At 45.5% G+C, this 15,404-nt stretch overlaps 1 protein-coding gene across 1 annotated transcript in view; it reads right to left on the reverse strand.

Moving 5' to 3' along the window:
* Nucleotides 1-582: 582 nt before the first annotated feature.
* The window catches only part of DDX18 (DEAD-box helicase 18), a 35,800-nt gene continuing 20,978 nt past the window's right edge, over nt 583-15,404 (reverse strand). The window contains exons 5-14 of the mRNA XM_068133014.2: nt 15,033-15,133; nt 13,250-13,449; nt 12,546-12,660; nt 11,964-12,103; nt 11,312-11,473; nt 11,073-11,225; nt 6,430-6,543; nt 4,399-4,455; nt 4,097-4,274; nt 583-1,562 (exon numbers count right to left, since the gene is read on the reverse strand). Coding sequence (XP_067989115.1) covers nt 1,414-1,562; nt 4,097-4,274; nt 4,399-4,455; nt 6,430-6,543; nt 11,073-11,225; nt 11,312-11,473; nt 11,964-12,103; nt 12,546-12,660; nt 13,250-13,449; nt 15,033-15,133 — 1,369 coding nt within the window. The 3' untranslated portion in view covers nt 583-1,413. The remainder of the gene's footprint in view (nt 1,563-4,096; nt 4,275-4,398; nt 4,456-6,429; nt 6,544-11,072; nt 11,226-11,311; nt 11,474-11,963; nt 12,104-12,545; nt 12,661-13,249; nt 13,450-15,032; nt 15,134-15,404) is intronic.

Raw genomic sequence — 15,404 nt, forward strand, 5'->3', positions numbered from 1 at the left:
CCCGTTTTGAAAGAGCATCATTTCCTTGGGATTGAAGTGGAAATTGGCCTTCACGAGCAAAACCAGCTCTCATTCTACATTTCTACCATAGTACAATAGCGCAGGGGATGAAAGTTTAAGTTGGTAGATGATCCAATCAAGTGGACTGTTAAGCTCGTTATTGCTGCATCCATCCGGGAAAGTGGAGGGTATTCCATCACATTGCAGAAAGGCTTCGAGCTGGCAGGATGGCCGAGAGGTATGGGTACTCGCCTCCAAGCTGTCTATCCTGAGTTTGAATGTCGGCCCAGCTATAAAGTATCATTCCAGTGTTTCACAGGCATTATTCATGAATGTGTGTGCCGTCCCTCAGATGGACATTGAACCGGGCATCCCGTCTCACGTAATTAGTTGGTGGATGTTAAAGAGATCCCACGGTGTCCTTCACGAAGTGTAGGCAAGCCATCACCAGCACCATGAGCAAATTCCAAAATTAGTCGAAAGTCAGGCCTGGCCACACATGGGCCGAAAACCTCCCCCATCCAATCGCACAAAAATGTGGGAATAATTGAGACTTGGGAGTTAAATAAATAATTGTAGCAGTTAAAAGTTGGAGAACGGCTTTTAATTCAGGAGATGCACAACTCACCCCAGGACACCTAGCCAATGGCCTGCGCTAGTAGTAGCCGCAGAATTTGAGGCTGCCCAGTTATTTATTGTCAATTGTAAGTCCCAAACTGGTAACAGTGAGGAATTCCAATGGGAATGTCATCAAATGTTAGTGGAAGATGGTTAGGTCAAAATAGGAGTCATTGCAAATGGCTCAAACATAACTTGTCACTTACAAATCCAAGTCTTTGTCACATCTGGACATAGGACTACTTACATGTCTATGGAATTGCAAATGGAGTCGAATACTGCGCAAGCATCAGCAAACGTCTTCCTCTTTTTACCTTATTAATGGGATGCAGCTTGCGCCTCGGCCCAGTGTTCATATTCAAATCGTATAAATAGAATTTTTTTTCTTTCAGAAAAAGGTTTGCTGTATGGAGAAAAGAGTTGGATGTTTTCCTGGTTATAATCAGGTGAGAAATGTGATGAGTAAGGTTTGGAAGTACTCCCAATATTTTACAACAGAATCTTTTTTTAAAATTTTCTTTGCAGAAAATCAATTTTGTCATTTTCTGAATACAGGTAAAGTCGTAAGAGCACTAATCCAGAGTGTATGCAGGTAGCAGAGAGTGGATGAAAATGTTAAATACAATATACAGTACTGGAATTGGAAATTGTATCCATAGCCGAGCTATACATAAAAAGTATCAAATTGTCATGAACACAGATGTTTACATTCCAAATGGCTAAGTATCTTCCCTTCCCATCTTTTAAAAACAATGGCCCAACAAGGCCAAGCATCAGCCATCGTAGTGTTGAACCTCAGCGGCTGAACTGTCGCCCATCCTTTGTTTTCGAGCCAACGGGCCGGTAGATTTTCGCTTTCTGCACCCGGCCTACCTTCTGATAACCAAAACCACCACCGCTACTGCTGCCTCTCTTCTGCAGCCACTTACCCCTGCTGTGAATGTCTGCAAAGTTTATGGTCAAGGCAGAACCACAGATATAGGAGACATCGACGTAAAAGCCATAAATCAATAGTAATGAATGGTCAGTGATGTTTGCAGTCACGCAGTCATGCAGTCGTCGGGTTACACATTACGATTTGCATGAGTGCACAACATATCATAAACGGCACAAGCTGAAAAAAAAATTATGGCACAAATATCTACTATTTATAATACCAACAAAGAGCCCAACCTCATAGACAGGATAATTCTCCCAGATTTACAGATGGGTTAATTCCCCCAAAATTGACATTGTATTTTCATTTGGCTTGCAATACCCTCTCTCACCAGAAAGTGGTGCTATATGATACATAGAGAGAATTGGGGAGCTGCCCCAACCCGATGAATGTTTTGTGTTTTTATCCCTCAAACCTTTCTGGTACACTCAGTTATATAACCCACAGTTATCAACTCTGCGCAAACGCACGGCTCGTAGAATAACTAGAGCAGAGTGGGTCAGGATGAAACAGAACAAAAGGACCAGTAGAGGTCCTTTTGGAGGGAGGGAGAAGAGAGAGAGAGAGAGAGACACACACACACACACACAGAGACAGAGAGAGGGAGAGAGAGAGAGTGCGAGGGGGATGGGGGGGACCAACAGCAAGGATGAAGGATAAATAAGAGTTGTGGAGAGGAATGAGGGCTCGGGGAGGATGCGCAGGGTGGATAAGAGGGATACAGAAACAAACTTAGGAAGGGAAAAACAACAACTCTCATGAGCGAGTTATTTTGATTTTTATATAATTCCATACCCCTGGAAGCCTGGTGTTGGCTTAGCGGTGAGAGTGCCAGCTTGGGATCCTAGGATCCTGGGTTCGAATCCCGGTCGATCGCTAAATTAACACCAGGGGGGTTGACTCAACCTGTCATCCTTCCGAGGTCGGCAAATTGAGTACCGGCTTGCTGGGATGAATGATCCCGGTGTGTACCCCGGCTTAGAATAGGTACACCGTATCCCTGCGCATTGTAAGAGGCGACTAAGGGTTGGCGTCAGGAAGGGCATCCGGCCATAAAAAAACATTGCCTCAAACAGGGAACCATGATTGTCATGGGGCCCGCAAGGCTAACCCCTGCTCTTGCGGGGAAAATGGCCTTAAAACGATCATTCTTTCATATTCATATTCCATACCCATTACCCCTGGACCAATTGCCCTGAAATTTGCTATACTGTAACACAATAATGTAGCATTCATTAGGTCAATGTCACAATAATAATAATAAAAATTGCAATTCTTAATCAAATCGATGTTAAAACAAAAGAAATAATGCCACTGGCCGATTGAGCATCCTCTGCAGCGAGTGGGGCGGAGCTTCGTTGTCCCTTAGCCCTTCTGCGTCATAAAAAAAACACAAAAAAACCCACCTTTAGAGGCCATTTTTCCCCGCAAGCGGGGGTTGGCCTTTTTCGGGAACTGTGGTTGTTGTTGTTTTTCGGTCCCCTTTTTGAAGCAATGTTTTACGGCCGGATGCCCTTCCTGACGCCAACCCTTTTTGCCGCCTTTAACGACAAGCAGGGAATTACCAGTGAACTGGTACTCAATTTGCCGACCTCGGAAGGATGACAGGCTGAGTCAACCCCCCTGGCGTTAATTCAGCGATTGACCGGGATTCGAACCCAGGATCCTAGGATCATAAGCCGGCACCCTAGCCGCTAGCCCAACACCAGGGATCCCTTCTGCGTCATACAAAGGTGAATTTTGTCAGGAATCAAACCAATTGCATTTCAGTAGTTATATTCCGTATGCAGAATGGTAATGAATATACAAAGGGCCCATAGTCCCAATATACAAGGGACTACACTGTGTTAGTCATGGTTGCATGATCCTACACTTCCTCAAATAAAGAAATGAGGCCCATCAATGCCGTGGTGCACTCTAGGGTTAATTTTTGCCACAGCTTTAAACAGCTATCCTTTTGATGACTTACTAGAGTCTAAATAACCCGATCTTGATTGGGTGACCCACCTTGCTATATGATAAAGTAGGATTAGCGAATTGTGCTACCTTTGCATGGCTTACTCCTCAGACGGTGCTTTTTTGCTCATTTGTGTGGCCTCACTGACTTCCTTGTAACTCCCATTCTCAATGGAGTATTGCTCACCTTTTCAAGCTTAATCTGTTAGTTTCCAAGCCAAAATTCACCACTTTCTGCAGACGAACACGGCCAAAATTGATAAACCGAGCAAAGCCTCATGGAGAGTCGATTGGTTGCAGGTGAACACCGCCAAACTGGTAAACGAAACAAGGCCTCATGGGAAGTTGACGGCTGCCATGCACGTTTGGTGATGACAAGTTTTTTCTAACCATGGAAAATCGTTGTCAAAAATGTTTTTCTGTTGCTCAAATAAAATATTTGTAAGCATTAATGAATGCACATCGACTTGTGATTCACGTCAAAGCAATAAGTTAAACAAAAGGAGTAATTAAGTCATTCAAAGCCAAAAATGGCCACCACACAACATAAAAAGGTCCGTTTCAGCAAACCCTCACAAAGGATACTGAGGTCAACATAGGGTGGTGTTTTGAATCCAAAGGAGATGGCAGCTTTCTTTAGGTCAATGGTTCGTACGTTGTAGATCTCTTTCAGCGAGTGTGATGAATAGGCCCTGATGTAGGCCTTGTAGGCATCTTGCCCAGACCTGTGCAGGTAATAATTCTTTTCGATGAGTTTCTCAAGCTGCCAAAACAGTGTGCAGGTCAGGGTGCCCACACAATGGCGGATTATTTTCCAAAGCAGATGCAAAGTGCAGCAAATTGAACAACTTTTGAAGAAATGCAAATGTTCGAGATTATTTGCAAACCTGGGATTGAATATCTGCAATCTTAGTCCAGGAAAACGCAAACTCATTGACAGGAACCTAGAGAGGGGAGGGAGGGAGTGGCACCACGTTACGAACCACACCACCTTCAAAATCACAATATCCTTGCTCAATTTGTTCAATTTTCACCCTATTAACCTCCAATCCTCCAACCTCCAATCCAATTACTGGATCAAAATCCTGGAATACCCTTCCAAGTATTACCATAAGTTAAGCATCCCCCGCAGGTGCTGTGGATGCTTAAAGACATTAAAATGGCACAAAATGCTGCCCATAAGCATCACCACTTTCTATTCTTCAAATAGTCAACCCGAAACAAAGGGGGGTGGGTCGGGCGTTGACCATTTTCTGCAGGTACGAGAGTGAAGATCGAGCTAATGAGGAACCTCTTGAATTATTAAAAGAAAACAAAGTTGTTCATGCACGCATACCCTCAGCTATATTTAATTAATCAAATGCAGCACATATCAAAGCCGGACATAGGTCCTCTCCAGGTCCACAATCCCAAATACCAATTCACCTCGCACCTCCGACCTCCTCCCCACCAGCTGTTTCAGCAAGAACATCATCCCATCCATCATCCCTCTACCCCATCTAAATCATTGTTGCTCTTCGCCAATCTCAATCTCCAGACTCTTCCTCATCCTCCTGTCCAGAATCTTCTCCAGTACCTTCATGACATGACAAAGGAGCACAATACCCCATATCTTGAACATTGCCCTTCCTCTTCCATATTGGCACAATTGGCCATGTCCTCAAATCCTCCGGAATCGAAACCTCTCCCGTACATTCATTTGACAGCCTATTTGTCCAACTGACTCCGACTTCTGACTTTGTCCAACTGACCGACTCCCGCGGCAACGAGCATTGTTGTACGTACCTCATAAATGCCTGGCCATCTTCTCTTCTTCATCCTCTTTAATGCTGTCTGCACTTCCTCAGTGATCTCCCAATAACTAACCTTCACCCTCTACATAACATGGAAGCTCCAGCTTGCCATTGCTTTCTCCCCACTTCAACAGCTCCTTGAAATGTCCTTCCCATACCTTCAACACTGCTGCCCCCATCTCTGGCACTGGCCTCCCGCCACTATCCTTAAGCACACTCCCTCCCCCCCACCCCCTCATGCCCTTGCTACCCTCATAATCCCTGTCAGGAGCCAATTTTTAGAGCACCTTCCTCCCACCATCCTCTTCCATCTTGTTATACACCTCTGCTTCCATATCATTCACCACCAGCTCTCAGCCCTCTATTCCTCGTTCCCCAACCAAATTTACCTCTTCACGAGGTTCTGCTATACGCACAAGTGCGGTGAAGTCCCCCACAATGCACAGCACAACTTCAAGCTCAACCTTCCCATCATCCTCTCCAGAGCATCCCTTAACTCCTGTTTCTCCGCTTAATTATTTCCCGTTTGTGGCCCATATACTGATATTACGCACACCGTTTGCCTCCGTATCACCAGCCATAACTATCTGTCCCTCAAATATCTCCACACTCTGACCACCTGCTTGCTGATCTCTTCCGATACTATCATTCCCATGCCATTACTCCTTCCATCCCCTACCGAGTGCAACATCTTGTACCCTCGTACCAACCTCCTCACCCTGTCCCCTTTCAATCTGATCTGTTGCGCACACACAACACCAACAATCTGCATCATCTCCACCACCTCTCCTCCCCTCCATTTATCCCACATTCAAACTACCACGCTGAACCTCATTTCAATACACGTGTCACAAATAAAAATTAGCTGCTCGATGTTAAATTGCCCTATTATTTTAACACTGGTTAAAAATATATATATATTGCCATAGGCAATCGAAAGAGGGTTGCTCTGTACTCACAACCATTCTAAGAAAATGTCAGCATGATAAAATATTGCCTGTTTTTTGTGGTCCACACTCCATTTTTTTTTATGGTTGAGCAGCAAGCGTTTCCCTGTCAAGATCAATTTACATCGAATGGCTCGGAGGAAAGTGGGCAACACTATTTATTGTTAGGCCAACGTACCCGTGCAATTTTTAAGTACCGCAGGAAGCCCACTTCCTCAGGCCGTAGGATGAGCAGTGCATGCCCGCGGCCGTCGATGCCACGTGCAGTTCGGCCAACTCTGTGAATGTATTCCTGCATGCCAGGTTAAAAGGGACCCCACCACCCCCTGAAAAAAAATGCAACTCAACCACACATTATGTGCAAACGACCACCATCAGCAAAGACCAATAGACCAAAAATCGCAAACGTTTCCAGACTGAGAATGAATGAATTACAAACTAGAGAATTCATAGAACACCTTACCCATGCGGTCTGGATAAAAAGGACAATGGAGGATTCTCTCGTGGGTTGTGCCCATTGTTTGCAGCGGCGGTGGTGGCGGTTTGCCGCCGTGATCTTGATTAGCGGCGGCGGTCGTTTGCCGCTGCATTTGCCGCTTTGCCTCCTCAACCTTGGCCTCGTGCTCGTCTCTTCGCTCCTGTCTGCCCTCTGCATGGTCCCGGCTCTGCTCCTGGCTTCACCTGCTCGGCTCCTTCGCTGTTTCCTCGGGCCCACTCCTGTGGGTTGTGACGATTGTTTCGCCTCCTCACCCTTGGCCTCGTGCTCGTCCCTTCGCTCCTGCTGGCATGGCTCTGCGGTACTCCGCCGCAAGGCTTCTCCTGCTTAAAACCCGCTCCACCCCATCATGCATCTCTGCAATCAAATCGAATGGACTCCTGCGTCGACCCAGGTACATTCACCGTGGCTCCGGTCGTAAGTTTGTTTATTTACAATCAGGTCACTCCATCCCCATCCTCTGGTCGGCTCAGCGCACTCCCACTCATCGTCCCAACACACCTGGTCACAACAACGCACAAAATCGCCCCTCCTGTCTGCGAACCCTGGCCAAATCACCTGGATTCATACCCGCCGTACAAAACAACATCAAGCTCACCCTGTTCAATACCCGGTCCCTCAACAACAAATGCCTCATCCTGAACGACTACATCCTGGAAAATAAACTGGACTTTCTCTGTCTCACTGAGACCTGGCAACAACCACTGGACTACTACACGCTCAACCTCACCACACCCAATGGATATTCTTACATCAATAAACCACGCTCGGAGGGCCGAGGTGGTGGAATTGCCGTTATTCACCGACAAGACATCAAGACCAACCTCATCTCCATCTCATCTGCTCCATCATTTGAACACCTGGCTTTTAAACTCTCTGGTCACACACAGTCAGTCATGGCTGTTGTCTACCGCCCTCCCAAACCACACCCATCATTCCTGTCTGACTTCTCCTACTTTCTGACCCAGCTATGTTCCCTCTCCCCCTCAATCCTCCTCCTTGGTGATTTCAATATCCACATGGACTCCACTGACTCCACGCTAACCACTGACTTCACTGATTTACTCACCTGCTTTAACCTCACTCAACATGTCAACTTTCCTACCCATAACCGTGGTCACATTTTGGACCTTGTCTGCTCTACTGGACTAATTTTGCACCATCTCTCTGGCTCCGACCTCACTCTCTCTGACCACCTAGCCATCACTCTGACCATCAACATCCCTACCCCAGCACCAAGGCATTATCGCACTATCAACTTCCGTAAGCTAAACGCTCTTTCACCTACCTCATTCTCATCGACCCTCTCTGAAAAAATGTCCACTTCTCCCTTCGTTGACCTCCACACCCCTTCTGACCTCACTGACTACTACAACCACACTCTCTCCTCCTGCCTTGATCAACTTGCGCCTATAAAAACCAAAACAGTTTCTTTCACCCATTCTGCTCCCTGGTTTACCCCTGAACTCCGCCTGATGAAAACTCGTGCTCGCCAACTTGAAAGACTCCGCAATAAAACAGGTCTCACAGTTCACTCCCAGGCCAACAAGGACCACATACAACACTATAAAGATGCCCTCTCCCGCGCCCGCTCCGCCTACTACTCTCAAATTATCCACTCTGGCTCCGGAAACCCAAAAGCACTCTTCTCTACAATAAACAAACTCCTCAGCCCCCTGAACACCACCACCCAGTCATTCACAATAGACAACTGCATCTCCTTCCTTTCATTGGTCCAACGCAAAATTGAAAACATCTACAACAGCTTGACCACCGCCGCACCCGCTCCCCCTCAAACCACCTGCCCCCCCTTATCCTGCCATCCCCTGTCTCAATTCTCCCCAGTCTCCCCTACTGACCTCTCTGAACTCCTCATCGGAATGAAAACTGCCACCTGCACTCTTGACCCCATCCCCTCCAGCTTTGTCAAGGCTTCCCTTCCTGCTCTCTCTCCACTTATCATTGCAACAATAAACTCCTCCCTGTCTACAGGCATCGTCCCACCATCCCTCAAAATTGCTGCTGTTACCCCCATTCTGAAAAAACCTGGACTAAACCCCGACACCCTAAATAACTTCAGACCCATCTCCAACCTACCCTTTCTGTCAAAGGTTTTGGAACGCGCTGTAGCCACTCAACTCAAACATCACCTCTCTGCCAATAACCTGTATGAAACATTCCAATCCGGATTCCGCTCCAACCACAGTACTGAAACTGCTCTCCTCAAAATCACCAACGACCTTCTCCTCTCCTCGGACGCTGGCAACCTCAACATTCTCATCCTCCTCGACCTCAGCGCCGCCTTTGACACCATCGATCACACCATCCTCCTCACCCGACTTGAAACCACCTTTAACATTACCGGCACTGCCCTCTCTTGGATTAAATCATACCTCTCTGACAGACGTCAGTTCATCTCCATCAATAACTGCAAATTCCCCACTGCTCCCCTCCCCCAAGGTGTCCCCCAAGGTTCAGTTCTTGGCCCCCTCCTCTTCATCCTTTACCTGTCCCCCCTCGGTCACTTAATCCGCCGTCATGGTCTCCAATTCCACTGCTTCGCCGATGACATCCAGCTTTTCATCTCCACCAAGTCCATCTCCACCACCACCCACTCTATCCTGACAAACTGCATCACTGAAATAAAATCCTGGCTTCAAATCAACTTCCTCAAACTTAACTGTGATAAATCTGAAATAATCATCATTGGCCCAAAAACGCTCACCAAGTCCACCCATAACTTTGCCCTCAACATCGACGGTTTCCCAGTATCCACCTCCCCTCACATCCGGAATCTTGGCATCATCTTTGACCAAACCCTCTCCTTCGACAAATACACTAAACAGATCACAAAGACAGCCTTCTTTCACCTGAAAAACATCGCCCGTCTCCGTCCATCCCTCTCCTCCGTGGCTGCAGAAACCCTCATCCACGCCTTCATCACTTCCCGTCTGGACTACTGCAATAGCCTCCTTTATGGTTCACCCTCAACAATCACCAATAAACTCCAATACATTCAGAACTCCGCTGCCCGTCTACTCACCCATTCCCGGACCCGTGACCACATCACCCCCCGTCCTTTACAAGCTTCACTGGCTCCCCATCTCCCAGAGAATCCAGTACAAAATCCTCCTCTTGACCTACAAAGCCCTCCATAACCTGGCCCCATCCTACCTGGCTGACCTCCTCTCCAGACACACTCCCACCCGCAACCTCCGCTCTGCTGGTACCAACCTCCTGACCCCCCCCATCCGGACCAAATTTAGATCCTGGGGGGACAGGGCCTTCTCCATCGCTGCTCCCACCCTCTGGAACTCGCTACCTCACACCATCAGAGACTCCTCCTCACTCACCACATTCAAAACATCACTCAAGACCCACCTGTTCAACACTGCATTCAACATTTAACCCACAGCATCTAACCCCCGACTATCTCCTCTCCTTCTCCCTCCTTTGTGCTTTGAATATTTCCCTATTGATTCTTCTTTTTTTGCAATTGTTTTTATGTTTTGCTATGCATTATGTTTTGCACTCTGTCAAAGCGTCTTTGGGCTTCCTGAAAAGCGCTATATAAAATAAATGCATTATTATTATTATTATTAAGAGTATTTTAAACCCTTGCTTTGCATTACCGAGCACAATATACACTTTCGAGCACAAGCCGCAATTTTCTCTGAATGTCGATATCCCACCGCACTGAGCACAAGGGGCAAATTTGATTCATCATGATGGTGTAAAATGGCACAATATCTTGTCCAAGTACTGGTAAACGAGGTTTTTGAATGTGCCAACGAGGTGATTTGTGTTATACAGTGTTCAAATATATAATTTAATTGAAAAAATAAAAATAAATAAAATAAAGTAATTTTGTTTTTTCTTTCTCAGTTTACTGCCCTTGATGCAGCGCCTTGTACACCAGCTTATTTAACATGTCTGTGTGCCTGTTTACACCCCTAAAACCATTAAGTTCCCTGTTTGGAATGATTTTCAATGTTGTTTGACTGCCAGACAGGCAGACAGAATAGAGCAATCCTTTGCTCTTCTGTGCACGTGTGTGCTCGGGATGAGATTCCGTACAAATTGCCAAATTATGGCTAAGCTGCAGGGGTTTTTTCCCCCAATTCATGTTCTACAGTATTCAAAATGTAAAATTCAATTGAAATTAAGTAGTTCCTCGATCTATTTGATCCCGACATCAACGTCTGGAGACAGCCAGCCAGACAACCTATTGCTTAACCCCACTTTGCACTATGTACGTGGGGTAAAGATCAAGGCGGTATTGAAAGGAGCTCTTGAATGCAGCAATGACGATATTGAAAGCACACCTTGGGATCATCAGGTGGATCATACTGCACGATCCAGTCTACTTCGGGAATGTCAAGGCCACGGGCAGCGACGTCTGTGCAAAGCAATGTGCCAGTCTCCGCATTGCAGAACTGGAAAAACGTTGTGGTGCGCTTCGTCTGCTTCTGCTTACCCTGCACACACGCACGCACGTCTTAAGCAAAATAATACGGATCTAGTGTGGGAGAGATTACTCCATCAAATCGATGTTTTAACTCACGTGGATTGCCATTACAGGGAGGTCGATGTAATTGAACAGTTCATAATGGTACTTGACAGACATGCACGAAGAGAAAAACACCATTATTTTCTTCTTCCGGTTCTTCTTGAGGAAAGTAAACAGCAGCAGGAAGCGTTTCTCCGAAGGACACACCACATAACCCTGAAACCCAAACAGTTTTTGTTTTATGTGCATTTCCTCCAAATGTTTTTGCCCTAAGTCAATCAAGCCGGAAGGGGATAGTTAAATGTTTGAGATAATTAAAAATAATTTGCCAAAAGTGGCATGGTGTCAATGAAATGTAAAATTCCACTTTTATAATAAACCAATCAAGAAGCAAAAAACAAAAAATTGCTGAAATAAATAAATGTCATCCTGTGCATAATATGTGCATGCCTTTTCTAGCACCTTCTACAGGATTTCTACACAAGATGTAAAAAAACAAAATAAATAAAAAATAAAATCAAAATTATAATCTTTGCTGAAAACATTTACCTTTTCCCTCTTCTTTATAATCTCCTACCATCCATCCTCCACTTGCATCAAAAACATTTCACTTCTCTGCAAACCCTCTTAATGATAATCTTATTCACATATGTAATAGGTAAATGCTCCTCAAGTTGCTGACTACAAAAGACATGTCCTGCCCTACCTGCTCCAAACCGTCCACAGTGGCAGTGTCTCGATGGTCATCCACTCCCACATACAACGGTTCCTTCTTCAACGATACTCTTGCCAAGTCCTCAATGCGACGTGTCTGAGTGGCTGAAAACAGCATCGTTTGGCGCCTCCCTGGGAGGGGAATTGTGGAGGATGCAACATGGTTGGCGAATGAGAAAAAGTCATCCATTAGTCTGTTTGAATGTGGCTTTACACATGTGTTTACACATTGTGCGAGCAACTTGCGTGTGGGAATTATGTGAATGTGTGGTGAGGAAGGGAGGTGCTAGAGAGCGAGAGAAGAGGGAGGTGTTAGAGAGCGAGAGAAGAGGGATGTGCTCGAGAGCGAGAGAAGAGGGAGGTGTTATAGAGCGAGAGAAGAGGGAGGTGCTAGAAAGCAAGAGAAGAGGGATGTGCTAGAGAGCGAGAGAAGAGGGAGATGCAAGAGAGCGACAGAAGAGGGAGGTGCATAGAGAGCGAGAGAAGAGGGATGTGCTAGAGAGCGAGAGAAGAGGATGCTGCTCGAGAGCGAGAGAAGAGGGAATATAATGCAGCAATAACAAAAGAACCTCACTTGGTATTAACCTGATGATCTGTTTCATCTCCTCCTCAAACCCAACCTCAAGGATACGATCGGCCTCATCTATCACCAAACACTGCAGGTTCTTGTACATGAATGACGGTGTGTTCTGTGGCACAAAGTGTTTATTCCACACAAAAAGGGAAGCTTCATGTATATATAAGCGAGTCATCACAACTCATGAGAAAAGGAATTGCATTTTGTACGTGGGATTTTAGCCACAAGGTCATTCAATAATGAGGAATGAATGTACGGACAAAACAACTACCTATTCCAATACTTTCAGGTAGTGAGGCTGATAACTAGAGTGAAACTCTAAAATTCCAATGGCAATTTAGAGAGCCACTGGCCCATCACATAACATAATGAATAGATGATGAAGTCGATGGAAGAGTCGATAAACCAAAGCTGTCCATTGTGCAACAATTTCCAAAATCATTGAGTGAGGCATTGGGTGAGTGGGTGAGACTTGTTACAATGAAGAGGGAAACCAATAATGGTTGGGCAGAATGGATGCAGTAGGTTCTGTGGTGTGATAAATGTGTGACAAATAAATCTTCCCACGAATGCCATCCCGATGTTATATGTTTTATGTGTCGGTTTGTCTTTCTGTGTGATTAATGTTCGCTCTTTCATGAGCCTCGATCTTGTATACAAAAAAAAAAATAAAAAAATCTCATCTGCCCAAGCTTCCGCACTTGTAGGTGGTCCAGCAGTCGACCCGGTGTGGCCACCAAGATGTTGATGCCTTTGGACAGTTTTTGCACCTCAGCGGTTCGATTGCTGCCGCCCATGACAAGCCCGAACGTGTGCACGTGGTACGTCATGAGTTCCCGCAATACGCCATACGTCTGCATGGCCAGCTCGCGTGTTGGAGACAGGATTATCACGCCGGTGCCTGAGTGTGCACATACACACAACACACACACACACACACACACACACACACACACACACACACACACACACACACACACACACACACACACCTGGATCAACATTCAATCCAAACCTGGTTAGTGATTTTAAAGGTACTTTCAACTAATCTGGGAAAGAAAATTATTAATCTGATTTTTTTTTTTTGCTTAACGAGCATCTAATAGGTGGTGTACAAGCACAGTGCAAAATTAATGCTTGTACATCTACAATATTATATGGAATGTCGAATCATTTGTTTTATATGACTGTTCAATGCTTGTTGGAGGTGGGATGCTTATTCTGCTTAGACTTCAAAATAAACTCAAATTTGGAGTTCACTTGCCTGCCGGTTTCGGATCAATAGAGTAAAGAGCTTTTGGGTTTTGTGTCACCATACGTCTATCATGAACTCTGAAATATACTTTCAAAGTTGGACTTCAAAAAACAAAATCTGTTCAGGAAAAACTGGAGGGTGACGATAAATGTTTGGAGGAGAAATTGGAGAAAAAGAGGTGGTTTGGATAAATAGGTTTTCACATCCTCATAGAAAAGCAGGGTGGGCCCCTTTTAACGTTCTCATCTGCATTGATAGCTCATGATGTCCAGAACTCAAGTGAAGTTTCTTCCTACCATAAATGTGTCCGTTGTGCGCCAATGTCCTTGTGGTTCATATGAAAGGTATCCTGCTGTTTACCAATATTACAATAAAACTGCCAATCGGTGTGAAAATGCCAGGGAAAAATGAAAAATGTTCCGGGAACGGTGGGTGGTGTTCTATCAGTAATATTCTACATTTGTGGTGTGTGCACTGTGAGGTTTGTGGCGTAGGACCCGCTGTCTGAACTCCATTTGCGGTATCGGCCGCATAACAAGCTAAGACACCATCTTGACATGGTGCTGTACCACAGTAGCAGCATCAATTCAAAAGAACGAGCTTAATCTTCTGCCAGACATTAAAATGCACGCACATGCATGCATTCAACCTTAGATACCACAAAATACCAACTTGCATGGCCCGAGCTACCTTCAATCGTCCAACTTTTAATTCATAATCACAAGTTTTTCATTATTAAGTTAAATTACAATTTCTTCATTAATATCTAAAGCATAAACCATAAATGGCCACGTAACAGATTAATGCGACAGGACGCACAATTTTGGATATTTTATACGAACTAGAAACACCCGCTTCCTTCGGGAGCAGCCTCGGGGGTGTGGGGGAGGGGAAGATGGGGGTAGTGGGGAAAATATATTTTGTGCCATGGCTAACAATCCCCCATCTGCAGCAGGGGTCAGTAAACCACTGGCACTGTGGCACATGTACACACAAAAATCGTAAGTCCTCCCCTCTCCACCCCCCCACCCCCCCCCCCCATTTGAGGATGGGGATTTTTTTTGTGTGCTCATGACCTGACCCTGGGTACTACAAATACGTATGAAAAATTTGGGGGAGGCCGGCCCAGCCTTGCTTTTTGCAATGATTTTCAGACGTACACATAGAGAATTGCCTCATTTAATATAGTAAGATTCAAAATGATGGAGAGCCTGATGCTCAAATCTCACCATTTCGAGGCATGAACCTGAGCTTGTAGATCATCTCAATTGCTGGGATTAGAAAAGCCAGCGTTTTCCCGCTTCCGGTACGTGCAGCAGCCAATAAGTCTCTGCATTCAGACAAACACACAATGACTACATTAGAATACAATTACATTTCCATGTGCGACAAAGAATGGCATTGCTACCAGGGTGATGCACTTGCACCAATAAAGCAAAGAACAAACCAACAAACAACATCCAGGGGGATTTTGCTGACCCAATGTCCAGAATCCAACTGGAAATTAGGATGCAAGTCACCATCCACGATAAATTTAGCGAGGAGCTCAAAGTGACGACAACCTGCACTTTTAACGTCGGAGAAATTATCAACCTCAAACC

This window comes from Myxine glutinosa, chromosome 12 (genome assembly GCF_964187855.1).
Source record: "Myxine glutinosa chromosome 12, kmMyxGlut1.1, whole genome shotgun sequence".
Taxonomy (NCBI): domain Eukaryota; kingdom Metazoa; phylum Chordata; class Myxini; order Myxiniformes; family Myxinidae; genus Myxine; species Myxine glutinosa.